General features: G+C 36.1%; 1 protein-coding gene across 1 annotated transcript; it reads right to left on the bottom strand.

The window, feature by feature from the left end:
- Positions 1–1,322: 1,322 nt before the first annotated feature.
- UFL1 (UFM1 specific ligase 1) lies at positions 1,323–23,333 on the bottom strand. The gene is made up of 19 exons (XM_050315577.1): positions 23,218–23,333; positions 22,323–22,468; positions 21,413–21,441; positions 20,550–20,647; positions 19,599–19,713; positions 18,448–18,578; positions 17,738–17,796; positions 14,432–14,578; positions 13,113–13,288; positions 12,220–12,399; positions 11,724–11,844; positions 9,411–9,533; positions 7,484–7,604; positions 6,692–6,855; positions 5,551–5,681; positions 5,329–5,409; positions 4,484–4,569; positions 3,861–4,041; positions 1,323–3,179 (listed from the first exon to the last, which is right to left on the bottom strand). The coding sequence occupies exons 1-19, from the start codon at positions 23,292–23,294 to the stop codon at positions 2,967–2,969; spliced, it is 2,379 nt and encodes a 792-aa protein (XP_050171534.1). The 5' UTR covers positions 23,295–23,333; the 3' UTR covers positions 1,323–2,966.
- Between the last annotated feature and the right edge of the window lie 2,267 nt (positions 23,334–25,600).

Below are 25,600 nucleotides of genomic sequence, written 5' to 3' on the forward strand. Positions count from 1 at the left end.
AGGATGAGAAGTTCAGACACTTCCTCCAGCACATCACTTTCCTCATGCTTCAAAGACTACCCTCAAATTTGGCTAACAGTAGACAGAGATAATAACTGCATTAATAGACAGGCCCAGAGAATCATTTAAAACAGAATCAGTTTTTGCCCAAGGTGAAAATTAAGCATGACTGAGGAGGTCAATGAAAATTCTGCTGCTTCTTCAGAGTATCAGCTAGATGTTTCCTTCAGCTCTCTCATCTCTTCCTGAACTTCCTGAAATAGAAAGCAGCTTATTTTATCTGTTTCCTGACACGACCTGTCTCAACCCACCCTCCTCTTCATGTTGAAGATTTGGGAAATTCATCAAACAAATTGTGGTTCTCTTTAAACTATTGAAGTTATTCTTCCCAATTTTGAATATTAATTGTTTAAAAAGAAAAATGCAAACACGTGGCATTCCTTTAAAATTCCTAAAGAAAATAATAAAAAAATAATGAGCTTGTTTTCCTGAGAAAATATCTTTAGCATTTACTGCATATGTTCTATTATTTGGGCTAGTAGAGAATGGAGTCTGCTTTCAAAGTACCTATAACGCACAATTGTTTTTTAAAAGTTTGAGTGCTTTTTGAGCCTCCAAATCCATGCTACACAAAGGAAAAATCATTACATGCCTCGTTCTTTTATTCCTCCCTAAGCATCCACTTTGGGCCTCTGATGCAGACACAACACTGGGCTATGCTCACTTTCAATATGACCCCCTACAGTCACTCTGGTGAGACAACAAAAATACCTGTGAAAGTTTTCCAACTTATGTTTCCCTGAATTCTCTTAGTAGCCAGAATTTCATAGACAGAAGAAATTCTCTAAATTTTAGTGCTTCCCTTGTATCTACTTCAAAGAATCTATTTTTTTTTCTTAATCCTTATAACCTTGGCTACAATATTGCAAGTCAAACTCATGATAAAGTAAATTCTGTAGTAAGTTCAATATTATTCCACCATGAAACTATCAACCAAAAATACAGGGACACCCAGAATGGCGTATTAAATCAATCGGTGAATATTACCAACTGCTGTCTGAAAGCTGCAAGTTGCAAGATGATCAAACATTGCTGAAGTCAACAGAATGCTTTTTAAATACTTCATCATTTAATGTTATTAAAATAATTTCATATTTGCATACAGAATTTCATATATCATCTTATTTAAAAAATAGTTCAATGTCATATAAAATTGTTTACATTCATTATAGGAACTTAATAATTATTCTGGCTAAATAAAAAGAAATCAAACCTATTCCCTGTATGCAAACTATTTCTTAAACGAAGTAAAACAACCTGAATATTTTTCATCTTATACTCCTCCTTCTCTTTTATTGTCAGCTATGATAACCTCCAGCCAAGGAAAGAGAAACGACGACCTTCACTTCTACCTTACAGCTGGCAAACTGTTTTGCCTTGCAGTTGATAAAAGATCAGCATGGACATGAATACTGTTAAACATTAACACCTTTTAAATATGTATACAATTCTTTTGTTTACCTCACCAAAATAACCTTAACCTTGGTTACTCTGTTACCAAGTTTTCACACTTGGCCTCTTCAACTGCCAATTTGTTGCAATTTCAGGCTTGGGTATATTTATGATTAAGCTCACAGAGTATATGAATTGCTGGAAAACAGAAATATTTGAACAGAGTAGGGCTTGTACAGAATTTGCTCTCAGCATCAATTTTGGCAAGAATAGGTGAATGACATTTTTAGTGAAAAGAACTTTCTTATTACTCAAGCTTGATTTTATGCAACCCCCTGAAATTACACACATGAAATCAATGGGCATTACTGAAGTAATACAACTTAAGTAGTTCCAGTCTGAAAATTATCTTCTCTTAAAAATAAGTTAGAAGTATATTCGCCATACAAGAATTATGCCATTCATAGTGGCAGAACTTTATTTTACACATTTTTGCACTTCCTGAAGTTAAGTACTGGTCATGTAGAAATAACACTGGTAAAAAACTTGAGGGAAACACTTTAGCCAATATTTCAGTCTATAAAGTTTATGTAGAAAAATCATAAACTAAATTCTTTTCAAGACATTTGGGATAAACAGAACACCACAAGTTCTCTCAGGAGCTAGAGAATGCAAACAAATGCTTCTAACTGCTATGGGAACTGGATAAGCACTCAACAAGCCTGCTGAATCAACATCTAGCAAGTACAATATGGCAGGTGTAACAGAATTTATCTGCTCCCAAAATAACAACACAAAATCACCTCCTCTGTCTGTATCACAGGTTTTAAAAGAACACCTATTTTGGACACTAGCAGAGTACATTAATAGCATGAGTGTGCTGATTTTCGTAAGTTTTCAGTACATTTAGAAACTCACATTAGTACTGGGTCACTTCCCTTAAGTTTAGCAATAAACACTTGCACTCAAATGTTTTTACTGTTGCAGTCCAGTGAACTGAAGCTGAAAACATCCACTAATGGTATCAGAGTAAAGGTGGCCTTCATTGGTATATTATTAGGTATCAGCGTAGGTTTAAAAACTAGTGTTTGAAATGAAGATAGACAGGCCTATAGACACTTAAATGCACTCCTTATCTCACTATAAATCCAAATCAGAGAAGTTAAACTATCAGCCTGTGTGTGTATGAAACAAAATAACACTTATTTGAAGAATAAACATCTCTTGAGGCCTCATGTGAAGATGCCAATTAGAACCCACTAATTTAATACCCAAAGTGTCCACAACTGTGCTCTGCCACATCTACATTTCATGTGTGTTAAATGTACACTGTAGTAGTGTATAATAAAACTGTTCGCCACCATCACCCAGCAACTGTGTTCCCTGGTTGTCATTTGCAACTGTTAGAAGCCAAATTTTAAAGTCTGTCAAGCATTTTCTGTTGTTCTTCTTTACAGGAATAAAGAAAATAAAATCTGACTGTATCATGGAAGTAGATGCACTGAAAAATAATTTTATTCCTCTGTTACAGAAAATTTCCTAGGTCTGAGAACAACATCTTTGATAGAGGCAGTGATTTCCTGGAGCTCTTTTTGAATGGCATCTGCTCCTTCCTCCTCTTCCCTGTTATCTGTTGTGTCACTCTCTCCATGTTCAGTTTTCTTAGTCTGGCTGATCAATTGTTTCACCACTAATCCCTGGTATTTCACTAACAGAGAATGCTGATCCTGAGGGCAAAAGAAGAGAACAAAACAAAGGGATGTCAATGTTATAGAGAAGGCAGACAGGTTTATAATTTAAGATTAAATTTTTAACAAAGCATTTCCCCATTCTTGCCTATAGAGGGTTAGTGATACATATTTTCATCGAGGTATTTGACAACCTAAATTCTGACAGACATTCAAAGAGGCAGAAAAATGAAAGTGCGTCCATGCAGCAAAAGCTGGACAATTAACAACTGAAGCAGGAAAGCAATGTAGTTAGTAAACATCCCTAGTTTTGGCAGTATAAAACACAGAATTTCAGTATTTTTGCTTTGGAAGAAGTGTATCTTTCTTTAAAATTGAATTAGTAAAATTTAAAAAGCAACTATGCTATATCTAAGAGGAAAGAGTGTAAAAACGTTCAGTTATAAGAACTGTAACGTCCCCCTCTATGAATAAAGGCAAAGTACTAATAACAGATTGATTTTTAATTTTATTAAAAAAATATTGATGACAGATCCATGAAAGGATAGGTTTGAAATACAGTACAGATCAGAGGAACTGCATATTCTGTACATAAAGTAACGATCAGATATGAAATGCAATGGTGCCAGGTTTATGCAGCAGAAATAGTGCAAGGCACAACTATTACGTTCTGCCATAGATAAAAGGTAATTTCCCCCTTAAAAAGCTAGAAAAGAATACCTCTGGGATCTTGCCACTTAGGAAATTAATGATCTGTGGTACTGATCTTCCTGGTGCATGAAGCATACAGTGAGTTGAAAACTGAAATAACAGTACTGATGTCAGATGCAGAACAAGAGCTGGATCTTCTGTGACTTTCAGCTGTTCAATCAAAGCTTGTCTATGTTGAAACAAGACTTGCCTAAGGAACAAGAATACATTAAACAAAAATACAATTCTATGATTTTATCATATAGTAGTTGATCAAAGACTCTAAAACATATCTAACATCAATTATTTTACTTTTCTCCTCTGACTGAGCATTTATTTATGTAAAATTCCAGAATAATAAAATTCAAAAAAAAAGCTAGCACTGGTGTAGCTCAGATTTTGAAAGACCCATAGAGAATTTATACACTACGTTGTAGCAAGCAGTGAGTCAAGAAAATTAGCTAAATGTGAATTCTCTCCTCCTCCATTTCCCATGGATTTTGGACTGCTTGACTTCGTATTTTTCCATTAAACAGATTGGAAAGAAGGACTGCCTCTTACTTATAGATTCTGTGTGACTGCTACCAAACTAACCATCTAGCATTTGTGCACCAATACAACTACATTTCATAAAATAAATAAAATTAAGGTACCTTTCCTTCTTTTTGTCTCCTTTTTTCACCATAATACCACAAATATCCACTGCAGAATCAAGGCACGAAAGAAAATCTTCTACACTCTATTAAAAAATGATATAAATATTTAATCTTTGTTAGCAGATTATAAAAAAATTTAAGTACTGTTCACAATTAATCCCATGAAGAGATGACTATGAATACACTTGAAATAAACTATAGAAAAAAGAGAAAGTAACAAGTAGAAATTAACTTAACTTAGTAGAAATTAACTTTGTTCATCTTACAATAGTTCATACACTTAAATACTAACCCAAACTGTAATTCATTAGTCTTAAAAATGGAATTAAAAGTGAATACATGCTTTAGAACTATTTACAGATACACTTTTTCTTAAGAAATATATTGTCTTCTGTATGCAAGAATTAATAAATAACTCTCCTTTGTACCTACACTGCCATAATCTGAATGTTAATTTTTTAAAAACATATCCATGATTTTGCAAGTTAAAAAAATACATGGGAGAACAATCAGAAACTTTGGGAACAAAATAAAAGAAACATCAACCCCTTTATGCAGGAAATTCTCTCTCAGTTCTTACTTTTCTCAGCTGCCCATAAAGGACACACATTGGATTCCATCTGGCAGAAAAGAGCTAGGTGACCATCAGTATCAAAACATAAGATCACCTTTTCACTTCTGAAAATTCAACACACTCTCACTGCTTTACACAAATTCAAAAGATTATTTTGCCTTCATTCTTCACAGCAGCAGAGCTTGTGTACTACCCCATGTATCTCAGCTATTTGTTAGAGTCATATCATCAGAACAGGAAATCTGAACTTGGATTTGGATCACTTTACCTTGCCATTCAGAGAGGTATGCAGTTTAGTCAAAGGACCTTTGGTGTCTTCTGGCAGTTTACCTAAAATCTTGGTCCTGCCCTGTATGGGACCAGAATGGAAATAATCTGTAATATTATTTATAGTTTTAGATGTAGGTGCATCTAAACAGAAGCAATTAAATACTAAAGGAACATCGCTGATCTACTGGAGGCTGTTAAAATGCAACTGTTCTCTGTGTACCTCGCTTGTGATCGTAGAGTAGTTTTCCGTTGTCATCATTGAATCAGATGCTAAGAAGTTGAAAATAAGATTTGTAATGTCTGTACACACAGTCTTCAACAAGTGTTTGGCAAGGTTAGTCTGAGTCTCATCTGTTAAAAGAAATAAGTGATTAAATTCACTTATTATAGTTATCTGATTCCTATGACACTATCACAGCACTTCCCAAAACCATGAGCAGTATTAGAAAGTTATCTGGACACATGGAGCTAAAATCCCTCATTGGTTTTTTCTAAAGAAACATTCTTCAGTGAAAAACGTGAGCTTTCAGGTCTGTAAGAACATTGTAATGCATTGTTAGTATTTGAAAGGTGAATCTGTATAAGCAGTAAACTAGTCCCTCTATAATCCCCATAAACCAGTAATAAACAACCACTGTTACCCATCAAGTAACAAGTATGTAAGGGAAAATTCTGCAGGACAAGCAGTCAAACAAAAGGGCAAACTTTAAGACTGAAATAGTAGAATTTAAAAAAAAAAGAGAGGCTACAGAATACATGTCCAAGAATAAAGGCTCATGGAAAATAATTCCATGTATTCCAAAGCACAGAAATATAAAGGTTTTTTGCTAGTGTTTCCTTTTCTTAGAAGTTTTCCACTAGGAAAATTGTAGAAGAAAGCTGAATACAGCAGAGAATCTTGGAAATGTCTACAATATTTTCCTAATGCTAACTTTTCTGTCAGCTGAATCTACAACTTTTTGACAGACTATCCTCAAGGAGCAGCTACTTTCAGTATCAAACTAAGAGGTTTAAACAGCAGCTTCTTAGAATCAGGTAGTATTCAGTTCTTTCAATAGTGGTTCAGGTGACAGAATAAACTGAGCTTACTAATTTTTTTTTTTTCCCTAGACAACAAAAACTTGGAAGGAATGTAAACACTTGAGAAGGAAAGAGAAGAACACACATAAGATATAAAAGAATATGGATATGAATAAAGAGAACGTATTACAGTAAGTGTGCAGAGTGATGCACTTCAGCATAAGGGGAGTGTTTGGCAGAGTAAACACATCTCAAGGTTTTTCTTTTTAGATTTTCCTTTTTAAATTGTTGCTCCTCTTTGACCTTGACTGTAGATTTTGCAATAAATTTAACATTTTTACCTGTGAAGTGCTTTGTTCCCTTTTCAAATAACCGAATGTTGTTGTACAGGTTTGAGAATTCCTCCTGCAAGTCCTTCATAGTCTGTCTTCTGTTAGCTCCAGAGGAAGATGTTGAAGACGTAAAAACAGAACGCACGACTTCCTGATAAGTTTTTGTTAAAGGCCTTAGAACGAGAAAGAAGAAAACATTTAGCAAGGTGTAAAACTGTAGGTTTTTCCAAATACATCAGCAATAGAGAAAATGACCTCATTACATAGCAAAGGAATGAGACATCAATGTCACACATGACATAAATAAAATGCAAAAAACAGAAATCAGAAAAAAACACTGGGAAATTTAAATGTACTTCTGCAATTGCAGATGTACTACTCTTACAGTATGCATGGTATGTAAATGCTTGCCACGGTTTTAACTTATAACAACTCCTAAACGGAAACACAGTGTAACATAGAAGGATTTCCAGAAGCAACACTATTCACAGACTTTCAGGGGTCTGTGGACAGATTTCAGGTTCTTCTAAAGATGCAATTACTATTACTGTGGAGCTGAAAATAAGCTTGCTGACAAAGCATGCAGAGCCACATACTGCTAAGCAGAAGCATTATTTCTCATTATTGTGTCAGCACAGCTTTCTAATACCTAGGAAGTACGTAACACGAAGCTGTATAGAAAAAGAATATTGCGATTCATTTCTATCAACAAATCACTTTTTTCTAAACAAGAAAACAGAGTGAAGATTCATCTGAAGTGAATGAAGAATTTTGTAACTACAGCTGAATTATAGAAATTACCTTCTTAGATGTTCAGCAATTTCTGTAATAAGCTCTTCAGGGCAATCCTGCAGGCGGGTCTTTAAGACATCCTCAATTTCCTCTTGTGACATGAAAGGGAACTCTGGCTGCTTATTCCTACCTGTAGTGGCCATGAACAACATTCACTGAGAAAACATTCCATTTAGTATTGCTGCAACTACTCTGTGGCATGACACACTGAAAAGTCCAAACATCCACAGAAGAAATGCATTATCAATAGTGGAAAAAAAAAGGATAACTGTAAATGACAGTTACATTTCACACATCTGAAAAACTCACAAAATTTCTCTTTCCATCACTTAGAAGCTTCTGAAGTGATGTACAAGGACATGTATTTTTGATGAGACGTTTCAGACTGTTTGGCCCATACGTAAGTTTAGAAACCATAATCTCTCCAAGACCAGATAGATTTTAAAGTGCCAGAACTGAATAGAGTGTTCCTATTTGAAGGATTTCACAAGCTTTTTTGGTTTTTTAAACTCCATTTAGTAAAGTACACAATCCTGTAACACAGCATCCTAAACTTGAGGTTACAGTATAAAATTTGAGGTGTGACAAAACAATAATATTAAACCAGAAGAGATGTTCCAGTAATAAAACCCACTTACATGCTGCTTGTAAATGCATACAAATTAGTGCAGCTGTGTTTTGATTTTGCACAAAACCTGAAGCTTGCCTGCATGCTGCGGAATTTAGTTTTTACATGTAAGAATGGGAAGAGGATGATGACAGAGAACCAGAAAAGGACAGGCATTCCATGTTCAAGTTGTAGCTTAAAACAGGTTTATTCTGCACATAAAGTAACTGCATGTACGGAGATCAATGATGTTCCTAGATGTGCCACAGTAGAAATAAGCATACAAAGTTATATAAACAAGTGAAAAAGGAGCTTAAATCAGGTTTTGAAAGGGTCTTATCTACATTTGAATGTTTCATCTGAATTTGTCTTGAGATTGTGGTTCAATCTATTTACTACAACACAATTACAAGAAGCAATAATGGTAAAACATGAAAGTCTACACCAAAAAGAAAGTGATTTAACATTGTTTCACTCAGTAAATGAGAAGTCCTGAAAAATAACTTCATTTATATATGAATTACAGCAATCAGTGAGAGCAATATCAAACAAAATTAATATGCTGTACTTCACACTTCAAATATCATGTTTAAAAGTATTTTTCAGTCAGCATTGAAAGTCTAGGTACTATATAGAAAATAGAAGCACGCTTTTCTGGTGCTCCATTGAATAAAAAAAAGAACACGATTGTTTCATTTGCAACCACTGTTCGCTTTAAGTCTAACAATGCTGGCTTTTACTTCTTAGGAAGCCATCCATGCTCCTTCTCCTAACTGAGAAGGTAGAGAAATGGGTGCCAATAGGGAGCAACTCAAACTCCTTTACAAAGTCAGCAGTTATAAAGGTAGCTAGCTCAGATGTAAGTCTCAGCTAAACAATATATTTTTTAAAATATTAAAACTTAGTTTTGAATTTATATTTTATCCCTAAGGAGGAAAACTGTTTGATTGCTATCATTTGTTAATTTAGGCCATTCATTTACCATACACAGGTGTTACAAAATCAAGTCTACCATTCATCCCAAAGTCTAAGGCATTTCCTACATAAAATAAAAAAAAAATAAACATAAAATGGTCTAATTTCCTTCACTTATATTTCTTTTTTGAAGACTAAGCTATACTTTTCAGTGAACATGGTACATCCATTTCATTTAAATAGCAACATCACATATCCATTGATACACTTCTAACTAAATGGTATTCTCATCTTTTTTGACATTTTACCTGACCTTACCTACACAGTGGGGGAAGAACAGACATGTGGAAAAGCAAGTGACAAAAGCACGTTAAATAGACATGAATAGACAGTACCTAAAATAAAACTACAAACCTGTGACAGTCCCTTGAGACTCTTCATCGCTGTCAGCATCCTTTCTTCCTTTCTTCTTGGTTTTCTTAATCTTGATCTCTCTGGCATTGCCACCGCCTCCTGCTCTCACACTTCCACTGCCCTCTGGTGGGGAATTACTTGCTTAGTAAACAGGAAAGTTGTAGCACTTAAAAATTTTACAGTAGTATCATAATTATCTGAGTTATTTGTTAATGCTAAATAAAAAGCCACAACCTGATTCTCAACACAACCTATAACACATATTCCAGAATCTCAGGACCATTAGTCTCATCCTTAAGAAAACAAAGTAACTGAGTCAAAGCTTTGTTTAAGCCAATGTCATTAATAAACACAAATACTGATCATATAAAATGCACATATGACTAAAATAAAAAAAAAAAAAGAGCAGTATCTTTCTTCCAGCTGAAAACAGATGAAATACCAGTGTCCATAATGCAATAGGAGATTTTCTGTTGGTTGAAAACAGCATCTTAGTGAGCACTTAGCATCTTTATCCAGTGATGCTGAATAACTGAGCTTTTCAAAAATATTTCAGGTAATGTAACTTTGTTAATTTTCAGAGGAACAATCCTACCTGAATAGCAGTTATCCGAAATATTCCTGGAAGCACACATTCAATTAACTAGAGCACTCAGTGTTTTTTGACTTTTCCTAGATGACTATAAAGCAGTGGGATATTCCAGTTCTGACACACATAACTAATTACTTTGTTCAGAGGTCCTGTAATCAATGTATTCAACTGCAGACAGAATTTCAACTTGTTACACAGTCCCTCTCCACAAAGTAAGCTGTTTTGCTGTTTGTTCCCTTTTTCATACCTTTTTATTTTTTCACTTGCCAGAAATTTAAACTCCAGAATAACTGTTCTGTACATGCCCTATGCCTTGAGAAAGTCGGTATTCTTTCCATTTAAATATTTGGTCCAAGATTCCAAGTAACTGCATTATGTAACAGTAATATTATTTAAGAAAAGGAAACACGAAGACAAGATGCTACTACTTATAAAGCTAACTGCATCTGTTAAATGCTATACATGGATTTTTAAGCATCACTTTGCAGGAACAGCAAAAAAACCAAAAAAAGAGTGCTTTTCACAAGCTTATTTGAAATATAACTGCATTACAGTCATACAACACATTACATAAACTGTTATGTTAGGTTTTTTTAGGTAATACACCTAACAGTCCATAAAAAAATCCATTCAGGGTAGTGCTTGCTGATGGTGCAGCAAGTGTTACCTATGGACATGAATTTATCTAGTCACGTAGTACAGGCTCAGTAGAGTCTCACTCCTCAGAGTGCTGAAAACTGAAGTCATTCTGTTGTGACAGTTCAATTAAGTTTCAAGCTTCTCTGCCTCACTTATGGCCTAGAAAAACCTGCTGTCTCTTGTTAAGAGTAGAATATAATGTTTTACTTTGCAGGTGAGTATATTCAATTAAGCTAATGCATCAGTGCTCTAATTCCCTTAATTGCAGCAGCATGTAACACTCTGCACGTGAGTTCAACACAGACTGCTCAGCTGTGTTGGAACAACACAAGAGCCACATACAGTTTTTGGCCTTGAAAATACAGTCTCCAATCTGAATAACATTTTAAAAACCAGAAAGATTTCAATGGGTTAAACACACACATTTTTTTTTCCATAGATTAAAATGCATCCAAACAGCCAACACACAAATGGAGCAAGATTTGGGTGGGATTCATTTAATCCAGAATATACCTCAAAGTAAACTGTCTTAATGCCCAAGTAACTGTAATGTGTGCAAACAACAGAGAATTCTCTGGAATAGATTTATCAGAAAATATGTCAAATATTCTCCAAAAAACTCCCCAAAACCTTATTCTCAATTTATACAGTTATTTTAGAATAAATATCTCAAGACTAGTACGAAATATTTTAATTTTCCTGGATTCCTGAAAAGTGGAGACTAAAAGTGTATCTGCACTGTGTGATAAAAAATGGTCTCTGAGCTAATACTGGTTTTGCCCAGATTTATGTGACGATACTGTATACAATGGATTCCTTGCTTCTAAAACCAGCTGCCTTGTGTTGGATTCACTCAAGAGACCTTTATGGTAGCTCCTCTGCACTTCTAAATCCGAAATTAGTTCGCATGGACATATCTCAGATATATCTACATGCACAGTATAATGATAAGTGGTTGGATTATTTCTTAAATATCTTCAGCAATGGACTGGAGAGTACAAAATACACAAACTTTAAGTATTTCCAAGGCAAAACAAGCCTCTTTTTTTTTTTGGTTTTAGCTAATATTGATTTTTTTTTACCTGTTGCTTTCTTTCTTCTTTCATCCTTTTTGTCTTTTTTATTAGCATATGAATTCTCTAAACCAGAAGCCTGTTTTAAATCTTCTTCAGTGATTAGATTAACAGGGTTGTTTTTCATTTCCTAAAATGAAGAACATGCACTTAATAGCAAAAAGATACACACAGGACCAAAAGATACATAAGGAAACACTTACGCTGTTTGACCATTTTTGAGTACAGTAACCAAAGACTGTGTCTTTCAAGCGTAACACATGAAGAGATATTTACTCTCTTCAAAATTTGGCATCTGATCATATTGTTAGTGTGATTGTGTTCCCTGAGTGCACCTGAATATACATTAAATTGCACTGATTACATACACATTTTCTTCATTTATTTCATATGAGAGGTAATGAAATGATAACAGCAAATAGAAAGTTGCATAAGTTACCTTCCAACAATCAACGTGCACTGCATCCTGATAATAATAAAAATAAAATAAATAAAACCCCTGTACCTTTTCAGCCTTCTGTTGCATCATATCAGAAAAGAGGTCAGCACAGCTGCTTAGAAATTTCTCACTGACTGCAATGGTGTCACTGAAGACTAAACCTGAAGAGTTTTTGTTTAAAGATCTCATCACTTGCTGAAGCAAAATCCCAGCATCTTCTACTGACAATGAACTGGGCAGAAGGGTCTAGGGTAAAGAAAATCAAAATACAATAACCTCATATGTGGATAAACAGAATCCAGAGACGTGCCATTTGACATCTGTTATTCATTTAGAAAACACTGTACTTTTAAAATTAGACTAGTAATTTAAGAGTACACACTATTTTAAATCTTCTAACATCCTAAACAACCATTGCCCTAAAAATACGTGTTACCTGAACAAATGCATGGTAACTTCTTCAAAATAAAGCTCAACAGCTATAGAGCAACACCAAACACAAAGTAATAGTGGGCCTTAAAAATGACAGGGTAGTACTGTAAGACCTACAATTAGGATTTAGCCAGGACAAAATGGTTAAGATCCCTTTGTACTGAGTTCAGCTTAGATTTTTTTTTTTTTTAAAAAGCCCAATAGAATTATATTGCTCTCTTGCAGAATAGTTTAGCACTGAATTTGAAATAAAGTTAGTCTTACGTATTTGTTAACTGAATACCAGTATGTCCTTGATGCCTTAAAACCTATAAAATACAGGTTTTACGGCTACACCTTTCCCTGTTTTTGTTCAGACCAAATCAAAGGCAAGTAATGCTTTTTTACTTCTCATTTTAAACTGAATTTTCCCCTTTGACAACATGGAATTTCATTATACACATGAGCAGTTTCAGTAAAGTATCATTTGACGCAAAAATAAAACAAAAGAAAAAAATCCAACAACAGTAACTGAAAGGATTGCTTACTGCTACATCTATCCAGTTTCCAGAGCTGATGGCTTCCTCTACAGAGGCTTCAACTTGATCCACAATTTCTCGACCGACACAAGCTGCTCTCAGAAATAAGAGCTGTGTTGACTTGTATCTTTTTTTAATGTAGCCTGCTGGGTCGGGGATGCCAAGTCTGTACAACGCATCAAATTCTATAAAATAGTTAGATGTCTGTTACAATTAAGGTCCTTCATATACACACAGGATCTCAGGTGATGATTTTATTTTGAAAGCAGGTAGTGAAGAATTTTATACAAGTAAATGCAGCCTTAAGCTAATGGTGACCTAAAACTTAGTGAGCTACACCTAAACATTGTTAATAGAAGTATGAAGATTAAATCATGGCGATGACTTTGGTTTGAGTTTAGAAAAAAACATGGGTTTTTTTTCCAGATTCTTATTCCATTAAGTATAGATCTTAATTATATTTAAATTATGTAATTATATCTTTCCAAAGTATTCTAATATAACATGAACAATATTTACAATATATACAATGTCTAAATGTTTTGTTTTCAAAAGTTACTCCAATATACACAAAGAATTGTGCAATGCTTCACAAGCAAAGCATTTCAACTATTTGGCAGTTTATACTTAAGATGTTCAGAAAACATTTAAAGACTTTGACAGATACTCTATTAAACAATATTACAGAAACATTTATTACCACCACTGTAAATGATGGTGAATCTTTTCAATCTGCAAGACTGTTACTTAGAGACAGACCCTTTGGGACTATTAAGGGTACATTCCTCTATTCAGGTCCACATTTTCCCATAGCGTATGATGTTTTAAAACATCATCATCCAGCATCACTCAGCTTTAAATTAGATAGATTTTTCTGGATTTAAATCAGGACACTACTGCTACTCACTCCAATTCCACAGATATTATTCTGGAAAAAAATTCTTCCTGTGCACTGCAAATTTGGACTATTAACAGCAAAAGTTTGGTTGTAATCTCGACACTTGCCACGATCATCTGAAACGCCTACAATGAGCAGTCTAAGAAACGTTTTCGAAGCAGAAATAAAAGTAGCATTTGTAGCTCTGCTTGTGAGAAATAGTTACCATTTAGCAATATGGTTGAATCTGCTGAAATACAGTTCTTTGCCATAAAGTAACACACATCATTATAAACAAGATGGTCTTTTAACAAAGGAGCATCAACTACTGTATTGATTTCCATTTATTTTTGTGAGGCTTCACGCTAGGCACTATCTACATTAGGGTAAGATCAATTACCTAAACTAGTTTTAGAAAGATATTTTATCTGTGAGAATATAGATTAATTACCTAAGTAACCATTCTGCTTGAAAAAAGAATCCACCCAGTTGCTCTGTGTTCTGGCATAGATATCTGGAACAAACACGGCCTTGTCCTGTCTCCCACCAACCACGGTGCCTTTTAGACGACCAGCGTTAACAAGTTCTTCTAGCAAAGCTACAAGAGGAAAATAAATTAAGAGACAGTTTCCATGTCAACATATCCATTAATCAAAAGATAGCAATTATTTTCCCTAGTTTGCTTTTTCTTTCTTCCCACCAATTAGTTGTTTGTGCTTGTTCTGGTGAAACATTTCCGAGCTCTATCAATTATTTTTAACACTTATGAGAAAATCTTCTTCATAGCTCTGGAAATCATACATTTCAAAAGAGTGAGCCACAATGGCAGGATCAAAACATTTTTTATATGCGGGCAGTTCAAGCTTTTAATTTAGAAAATGCAGACTTAAGAGAATCTTTCTCTGGCCAGACAGTAAAATATATGAGCATTTTATTAAAAATGTTCTCTTTGAATTCATTGCTTGCATGTTAACGAGGATGGAAAAAAGAGATCTAAACACACAAAAATGACTTTTGTAAAAAAAAAAGTTTTTTTGCAATGGCAAAAATGCTTTTGCTTTTTCATAATATACATTTAAAAAAATCAGTGACAACAACTGCCAAGCTCTGCTAATTTCCAGAGCTTCATTGGATAGCTTTTTTATCCTCAGTTTGTGTTTATTTCTATTTCATTAACATACAGGTTTTCCTCTGGAACAAAACATTAAATGGTATCACAGGGTATGGCTTCTTCCTCATTAAATACGAGCAGCAGTCAACATTACAACACGACTAGTACAACATACAGAGGCTTAGCAGGAAAATTTAGTGGAAAACCTGGTTCCAGAAGAAATACTGCATATTAAATCATCCTTTGTTTTTGTCAGATATGCTTATAGTGCAGGTGAGCCTCTACAAGCTAGCAGCTATTGAACACAACTGCCACTAGCAAAGCTGAACAATACTTACACTGAAAAAATGCAGAAGAAAGCAGAAACTGATTTAAACAAGATATAGTTTTATGTAATCTAAGACGAGCTAGAAATCATGTTCTGCCATGGTTCTGTTACACTGTATAAAGTGGAGCTTATAAGACCAATTCTGGAAATAAAGTTAGATTTTTATACTTCCTAATATTTTAGTTATCCTAGAAAATAGAGTCAATGTGCCTATTCCCCTTAAGCGACTGTCAGACAATACAGTTTGGTTCTCTGTTTACAATTCAACTTCTTCTTACTTTTTAGGGAAAAAAATTAGACTCTAATGGAATTTCAACCAATTTTGCAGAGCACTAGCAATGAACCAGAGTCTTTAGAGAAAGAAGACACCAGAAGAGAAGAAGTCATCAATTAATTTCTGTATTACATGAAGAACCAGTTCTAAATCTCCAAGGCAGAGGAGTTGCTTGCAGAATTTTCACAGAACCTGCTACAATTATATCTGAACAGCATTTTGTTTTAAACCAACACGACCTCTGCAGAACTACCATAATTTCACACTTATTTTTAAAGGTGACCAAGTAGTTTGTTGTGTTCTATTAGTTCTCTCTTAAAGTCTAGCAATGACAGTAAGTATCCCTACATGTCTGTCCTACATCAGTAACATAATATTCAGAAATGAAGCACACCTGTAATTTCAATATGCTTTGTAATTAGTGTTTTAACCTGAGGAGTTTCTCATTTCTGGAACTACTTTCTATCATAACTTCATGCCAGCTTAAGATGAATAGCAACACAGCTATGGGACAGAACCAAAGAATAATGTTTATCCCGTCTAAACCCAAATGTTGATTAAATAGTTAGCTGTTTGTAAGTTATACAAACATTACACGGAGCTTACATTTTTACTCTGGAAGAGACAGAAAACTCACAAAGACCGCTTTAAAATACATTGCAAATAGCGACAAACATAGAAGGTGAAAAGTAATATCATTAAAAGGTATTTTTCAAGTTTCCAGCATTTGTGAAATTGAAATGGTATCTCAGCAAATGGACAAGATAAAAGCAAATGTACTCTGGCACTGAGTAAAATGATAAAAAGCCCTTTGGAACTTACGAAACTGCAGAGGTAATGAAAGACAGTGAGAAAAAGACAAACAAATTCACTGAATAAAAACCCCAGCAAACTACTGGAAATGCATATTGTAATGATTACTGGTGACAAAAAACCACTAGAACTTCAATTCACATTAACACATTCACATTAACAAACACTTGTGTGTTTGTACACAAGTAAAGCACAATGATTTACTTGAAGGACTTGTTTGAAATAAACTGTAACAAAACACTGAAATTTGCTGGGTATAAAAATATTACTATAATGCAATTTAACAGATTTTCCTTTCAATCTAGGAATACCTGGAAGGCACATTAAAAAACAAGTGGAAATTTTAAATTGATTATGTGACAGTAGAGTGTTTACATGGTTTTATTTAAGTGCTAAGATTTTATTTTTTAATTAATAAGCTTGTCACAAAGAACAAGAAGGTAAGCAGAGAGATACCACAGTGTAGCTAAAGTGAGCAATACCCTGAAAGCAAAAAGACCCAGTGAAACAAAAGAGAAGTATTAACTTTCCCAAGAAGAGATAGAAAACCATTAAAGGATTTTAAAGACCAGCAGCACTTGGTCAGCCAGCATACAAGACTAATAATACTCAAAGCAGCATTTTGGAAAGATAGGAGTGGGTACACAGACAAAAGCTGCAACATCAGAAGTGACAAACAATTAAGTAGTGCCTAAAGATTTCAGCAGTTGGATAGGGAATCTTTACGCACTTCTATTTAGAAAAGAACTGAGAAAATAAAACCAAGCAGTTTAAGGATATGCTTTATCTCTCAGCATATAAAGTCATTTAAATAAGAGTATAACAAAAGCTCTGCCTCTGTTATCACAAAGAAGAGTCAGTAAACAAAATCCTGAGCGGTTAATGCCATTTGGGTACTTAAAAGCTGTCCCCTTTTGTGTGCTTCACTGATAAAACTGCCAGTAGCTAAGGGCAAGTAATGAAACAGATGACTAAATAAGTACTGTACTTCTTGCATCATTCTGCCCCCAGGGGCATTTTATCAACATATGCTCTCACTGCTTTAGACACAGAGAACACCCCTTCAGTTATGGATAGCACAAAAGGTTTAATATCTTCTACACTGAAGAGAAACATATTGTTCTTTATTCCAGAATATATACTATATACTAAAATGCTTCTTTGAAAGCACACTTATAGTAATGAAGAATGAATTACCTAACAAACACAAAATATTCTGAATGAAACTCACAGTAAAGTAAATGTTCTTGAAATCCATACCGAGTGATCAAGTTACTTACAGGTGTAGGCCTTGGAAAAAAAGAAAAACAAAACAATATGAGTTAATGACATGAAATTGATGTGGAGAATCCATAAGTAAGAAAAGTTACTCCAGATGGACAAAACTACAAAGTATCTTAGCCTCAAGGTGCTACACTGATGTTTGAAATAGTTTACAAGGTTTAATTTTGAATTACTGTGAAGTTATATCTTAGAACACAAAGCTACAATAATTACTGCAAGGAAACTTTTGCTCTCCCAAGTTTTTCTCTTACTACAAATTGCCACAGAAGTTTATTGCTTTAATAAGAAAAACTTATCTATAATCACATGTAGTGATCACATCAATATGTAACTGACTAGGGAGTGGTAGAGTGATAATGAGGACAGATACTCTACAAGCAAATGAAAGAACTATGGATCAACATTTTCTTCAGCCAAAAAATTAAAGTATGTTGTACATTATACATTATTTTACTTCCCTTGTTTTCATTTCAAAAGAAGGTCCCTGTTTCTAACAAGTGAGTCTAACATAACTGAATATTTCACTCAGGAACTGAACTTAAGGGAATCTATACATAGGTCTTTATTTTCTTTTCTTTTTCAATCACAACTGAATCTGGTCCATAAAGACCTATGGCAAAAATATTTTAATATGTGGTTGCAGGCATTGCAATTTACCGAGTAATCGCAGTGAAGAGACCACGGATGCGTGCTCGATGGCGGGACACAAAGGCTTCTGTAAAAATCACCCCACGGTTTTCCTGGTCTAGTTGTCCATGAATAATTCTGCCCAAACGCCTGGATAATGCCTGTAAATAGATGAATTTAGCTTCTCTAAGAATGTCCTCTTCTATCAGATATGTGTGTATCTAATGACGACAGAAAACTCTGCAGAAGACATAAGTGTGGTTTGGAGAAGCACAATGAAAACCAAGATTTAATCTTTGTCTTAGTTTTGTACGAACCAGTGACTGATGGAATTCACTGGCCACTTTTTCAAAAACTCAAGATAAAAATTAACAACAATAAACATGAAAGAGGTGCAAAGAGTTTATAAATGTGCATCCTTGCAAAGTGAACTAAAGCCAGGAGATCCTACCCAAGAAACAAAGAGAAACCATGTAACAACTTCTGCATGTTAGAAATCTTTTTGTAGAAACTGATCATGCAACAAATATTAGAGGAAATCTGTTCACACACTGAGAGTCAATAAGGCTGTCTGTGGTACCTAATATGACTGCTCACATGACATACGTCACGGGGATTATTCTTTGAAAAAAGCATCTTCCAAACATAATTCAACCTTTACCGAAAGTCAACAAAACAGAATTCTCCCTACCCCTTTTAAACACTATGTACTCACTAACTAAAGGTAAATAGTACTTTTGGTTCTAGTTTGAGTGTCTGGCTTCAGTTCCTACAAATTAATATTTATTTTATCTTTTCTGAATAAACTGAAAGGACTCTACCATCGTATTTCTGCTTCCTGGGTAACTAACGAGAATGGTGAAATTATCACTACATCTTTAGTATTTCCAAAAAAATTTCAGATCTTACACTAATCTAAAGTGTTCCTAACAGTCATAAAGATTCAGAAGAAATTTTGCCAGCAGTGGAAAGGCAAATATCAACCCCAACCTGTGAACAACTGTTAAACTGCAACCTTTATGTATCTTATACTTTTCTGCTTAAAATGACAAGTAGTTCATCACAATCAACGCAATGGATAACAAAACGCAAAGATAACAAAGATAACAAAGATAACAAAGATAACAAAAGAAGATGAACACAATCAATTCTGCATTTGCTAGGTTGGTGGTTTGCATCACCTGTATCAAGAAGTCTCCTGGAAGGTCGTATGCCTTGCAGAGTTCTGATATTGTCACCTGGCCGGTTTCCTGAAGTTTATCATTTATTTCTTCCGCTAATTGATCCAGGTAACTCCTTATTTAAAAACAAGGAAAAAAAAAAAAAGACAACACATCAAGTGTGAAATTCAAGATCAGCCTCAAGATGACATGCTGAATTAATAATTCACCTCTTTTAATAAACCTCTTTTTGATGCATGTTTACAAAAATAAACTGAAAGTTATTTTAAATTAATAAAGGAGAATGATGTAAGTGACAAGGTGTGGTTTTTTAATAAGCCTGGTAATCAGGTATTATAATGGGCCATTTATCTGTTTATAAGAAAATGTCAAAAAACAGAACGAGGAAAACATGTCAATGAAACTTAGAAAAGGGTTCTAGTGAGCAAGACAGGTCTTAATTATTTCAAGACAGCCAGGAACTTCATATTCTTAGATATGAATAGATCCTGAAGCTTGATAAATAAAAAGGACCATCCATAAGAGTACTACTTCAGTGGTTGTTAGTATGCTGAAAGCCAAGCAATATCCAGCTCAAATATCTTAGGCTAAGAGGAGGGAAAAAAGGAGAAGGTTTGTCAATAGCTGAGGTAGCTAGTACAGCTGTAGAGCAAATGAGATGTGGCTGCTGTACACAAAGACACTGGGTAAGAAGTGAACCCTTCTAAGCGCAGGACACTGGACACAGACATTCAGTAAGGCCTTTGCTCCATTGATTCACTGGATGCTTTGCTAAGATAGGCCTCACTTGCCATTTGGAAAAGTAGTACTGATCACCACCAAGCAGCCCCAGCACCAGTCAAGAAAAATTTATTTCACTTCAGAAGCAACAATGGTTGGACATTATTTTTAGTCTGTGTTTTAAAAAATACAAAAGATGTGAATATACATACTGCTCCTGAAATTACTCACTCATTTATAAGCTGTCCCAATACAAGCTGAATAGTTTTTTCAGATTTAACGATGTCATTAGCTCTGTTTTCAATGTGTAGAAGGTCCACATTTATTACCTAAAAAAAAAAAACCCAAACCAACAACAAAACCTCTTATCAGAATTTTAAATTGAAAATAATTCTTAAACATTGAGATATTACTTACACATTTCTATTTCTTGAGAAAAGATGCTTTTATTTTTTTCTACTATTGCACATGTACAGACTTAATCCTTGTTTTGAAATAAAGCAGTGGTGCTTTAGGGGAAAAAAGCTCTCTCTGCAACTGTGACAAGGTTAAAAGAAACCTACATAATAAACAAATACCAGAAAGCAATGTCAGAAAATAGCAAATTGTCTTTCAGAGAGGTTTTCTGATTCCAAATAATTTTGCTTAAGCCAGAAGGGAAAATTAGTCACAGAGAAAGACTACTGGAGGATAAAGATTAGTGGAGACAAGAGATTAATGAAGAGGGAAGATCCAAAGAGGCATGCAAAGTTTATTATGCATGCTCCTGCAGCTTTCAATTTAAATGGGAAACGTATTTCTTTTTTGTTTGCCCTCCACAGTTTACAAAGAAAAGAGTTCATAAAGAAAATCTGTGTATTTCAGTGGTGATTTAAGAAGTCCTAGATTAGCATTAAGCAGAGAGGAGCTTTCAATAAAGCAATAAATGGAAGGATTAAGTAATGGGCAGAACTCTGACGTGAGCTACCAGTTCTTCATGAAGTTTGTTCTGCTTTAAAAAAAAAACTTAGCTGGAGTATAACTAATGAATGCCATATTTATAACATACATGGTGAAGAAAAGAAAGAAATACAGAGTTTTATTACTAGAGTTACCTGTTGTAAGTCGACAATGTTAACTCGACCTTTAAGAAAAGTACAAATACACTTTTAGTACATAAAATATATTTGAACAAAATTTAGAATACAGCATAGTCCATCGTGCACAGAATATTTCTTTGTTTTTGTAGACCAGTTAAACCAGCCCGTGAGTACCAAAACAGAGAGTGTTGAAACTTTCTACCTTTGCATGATGCTGCTAACAAAAAACCAGTAATTTTTAATTCAACCCAACCTGTCACACTGATAAGATACACAATGGCATAACACAAACTAAGGCATTCCTGGGGTAATAGTAACAAAATGACTAACCTGTATAAACACAGTAAGAAGTTAGTTTTCTAAAACATATGATGCTGTGAAATTCACCCTTAAATATAACTAAAAGTACAATAGTCTGCCTGCTCATAAAAACCATTGACACAAAAGCAGCCAGAAGAGTATTTGCTTTCTTATATATTTAAGTCATATCTTACAAAACAGATGGCTCTTCACACTGGTAAAATAAAAGATCTGTCAATGACAATTTACAAATATTATTATTACTATGGCATAACAGGAGAATGATTCTGAAATTCCAAATCAAGGCCAAACATCCAGGCCAGATACTTAAGCATATTAAAATACCAAATTTCCTTCAAAGGCATTCTTAGACAACTTTACCTCAGAAATTCTGTATGGGTGAAAATAAACCAAGTAACATATCTTGTAACGCTTACCTAGAAGCTTGACACAGATCTGAAGTGAAAATAAAGTAACAGTAGGAGAAATAATGTGTAGCTAAAGCAAATGGAAACGAGTTGACTTTTTCCTGAAGGATTAAGGATACTGAAAACTTTCAGATTCTTTCTGTAGTCTTCAAAATTAACTTCCAAATCCAAAGGAAGGAAGCAAACGCCACACTTACCACCACAAACGTGAAGCTCGTCCCGGATCTCCTTACTAATCTGTGCTGGAGTGACATACTCCTTGCCATCAAGTGTGTGCACTACTTCCAGCTGCTTCTCCGCAATCAGTTTAGTGACAATTTCTATACAGTTCCGTTCTGACAACCTATCAACAGCATAAAGAATAAGCAGTTATTCTAAGTAAGTACTTGCTAAAATTATCTTTAAATCGATGTTCCCAAAACACTAAACACAGGAGGTACAACGAACATTACTTGCTGTTCTGTGCAAATATACTTTTTCAGACAGAATCCCCCTACTGCCTGAATCCGGCTTATCATGCACCAAATCATCCATATGGCTTCACTTACTCGGGTCATCTCTCCAAAAAAACTTTTACTCTCCTCCTGAACAGCTGTCAGCGCCCCCAGCTGTAAGAATGCACCTGCTGGTGAACTTAGGAATGGCTGTGCTTAAAAGAGTTCGTGTCTTTCATCCTTCTGTCAATTTCTATTTTGCACGTTTGAGATTTGGTTGAGTTTTTTTGTTTGGTTGGTTGTTTTCTCTCTTTAATAAAAACAAGTTCTGGGCAACCTCAACTGGTCAGCCAGACATAAAGAAGAAGCCAAGCACTGGAGCTGTGCCGATGTCAAGCAGCTTGAACATACCCAGCTGCCTTCCCGGGCCCGCACGTACCCTGCGGGGCCCCAGACGCCCCCTCGGGGCTCACAAGCACCGGCACAAGGGGAACTACCGAGGGGCCGTGCCCGGCTGAGCGCCCCGAGTGTGTCCGGGCCGGGGGCCGTGCGGGCGGCGGGGGAAGGGAGCGCGGCCGGCGCAGCGAGGGGGCGGCGGCAGACGGGCCGCAGCGAGTGGCGGCGGGCTCGGCGGCGGTGCCGGCGCCGCCCTGCTCACCTGTGAGCCACCTCGGCGAACTGCGCCCGCTGGAAATCGGCCGCCAGCCGCCGGATCTCCTCCCAGGCGGCCGCCATCGCGCCGCGCCGGACACGTCAGCCCCGGCCGGGCGGGCGGCGGGCACCCAGCGGGCACCGACCTCCGCCCGCAGCGCCGCCTGGCGGGCCGGAGCCGCCCCCCGCGCCTCCGCGCGGCCGGCATATTGAAGATAAACAAACAAATAAACAAACAAATAAACAAACAAACGAACGAACGATCAGCAACCCACGGAAAGAAGGGGGGGGGGGAAGTGTTTTTTTCCCACGCGGGCCTGACTCCAGGAGCTGGAGCGTGGCGGAGGTGGCCGCGGGAGCAGGCACGCAGCGTTGTCAGCGCGGGGTGCCGCCGGCCTGAGAGCGCCTTGTCCGGCGGGGCGGGGGACGCTTAAGCTGTATCTTAGATGTCAGCCGAGCTTTCAGCGTGTTTGTGGAAGGAAGTGCGAGCTGCCTTAGGAGCCGCCGTTGCCGAAAACCGAGATGAAATTTAGAGTGCAAGTGGGTTATGAGGTCAGTGGTGTCACCATTTAGCGGCACCGCTGTTACACAGCGAGGAGCAACCCAAATTATATGCACGTGGGGCTGGAGGTGAGCTGCACGGAGTTAAAGGCCTCTTCGGCTGTTCCGTGAAGTTCTCACTCTGTGACACTGCCTTCCAAAAGTCGCGGCAAAAATCTTGCCGGCGCAGTCCGTGTCATGCTGGGTGCAGTTTAAATGGCGAGCACAAATATTTTGCAAGGTACTAGCACAGTAAGTTGCAAGAGCGTATTTATATTGGGATAAGTACATGGCTTCAGGGTTACAGGTCGTTTTCTCTGGGATGAGAAACTAGGCACAGGATTCATTTTACTTAGTGTTAATGTAGTTCATTTACTTAGTTACCTCAACAGGCTGTTGAGGTCTGACCTTGGAGCCTTCACAGGCAGCGAGACAGGCTCCTCAAACAGTTGTGAAGCTCCTCCTAAAACATACATCTAAACCAAGTTTGCTAATTACTCAGAGGAGGGAGGTGCCTGTTGTCCTCCACAGCCAAAGAAGACAGCAAGGGATATTGCTTAGCCAGATCCTTGATTTAGACATATTTCTGTGGAATGAATGGTGTAGTGGAAGGATAGGGAAAAAATGAGATAGCAATTGTGGGGGCTATTTTTATGAAAATTACATAGAAACAGGCTACCATAGGGACTATCAGGAAAAAGAACTGGGAACTTAGAAGTGGATTCCTCCTACCTAACCTTGAATGTATCTCGAGTGCTTTAATTATGTGTATAGTCTGCGGGCTACAGAGATTCCCTTTCAGCTGAAGTCTGAATCTGTCTTTGGACCAACTTGAGCATTGTAGTTAATATCCAAAAGTGAAGTATAATGGTTTGGACCTTTGCTTGTGTGTGTATGACTTGAGTTCAAGGCCAGAGTTGCCAGATCTTCATATAAATACACAACAGTTGTAAGCATACAGATATTTCCAGATTGCAGACTCCGTTTTGAGTCTTCAGTCAAAGAAATTTTATAAGGACCCTTTTCTTTTGAGATGTAATTACACATACACAACATGTACATCATGTAAACTGAATGAAATGGAGTATAAATAATGTTTTTTAAAAATGGTTCTTTCATTCCACATATGTCATGATATTATCTTCATAACTTGTTGGTCACCTTTTCCTACCAAACAGATGAATTTGTGAATTTAAGAGGTTTAGCTATCAGGTTTTGCTCATTAATGTGCTTACTTTGATTTTAGCAGTCAAAAAGGTTCCCTCACATCTCATTTGCTTTTTATTGTGCTGATATTCAAAATTTAGGTAACAATTTTGATGTGGTGATTCAGAAGGATTGCTCTGATGAAGGAACAGGTGCCTAATAACCCCTTCCTTTATCAGAGAAAGCTGGCAGGATAAAGCCCACGCTTTTTTTAAATGGTAATTGGCTACTGGACTTACATTAGAAGGATTTTCAACCTGGCTGTGTGTGCCATGGGTAGCTTTGGCTTTTTTCATTTTCACTGACCCTTTTTAATGCACAGTTATAAAAAACAGAATGGTTTGCTTTTCACTGTACTCTTTTCTGTGTTCCTGTCATGTTGCATGGTGTGGCTGTGCTAGTGGGAGGGTGCTTAGCTCAGCCTCAGGCAGCCTTTTCTGCATAATTGGTTCAGTTAGGAAACAACATACTTTCAGTTAGTTAGTATGATTACCTACCTAACTGTAGATGGGAGAAATTTGGTATTCACTTGGTTCTTTCTTGGCAGTGAATATACATATCAATAATAAAGCCTTCTCTGAGCCAAATATTTATAGACATACAGGGTATGAAACAGCACATGTATATGGAAAATCTCACAAATG

This window comes from Myiozetetes cayanensis, unplaced genomic scaffold (genome assembly GCF_022539395.1).
Source record: "Myiozetetes cayanensis isolate MyiCay16 unplaced genomic scaffold, myiCay2020 scf2-11, whole genome shotgun sequence".
Taxonomy (NCBI): Eukaryota; Metazoa; Chordata; class Aves; order Passeriformes; family Tyrannidae; genus Myiozetetes; species Myiozetetes cayanensis.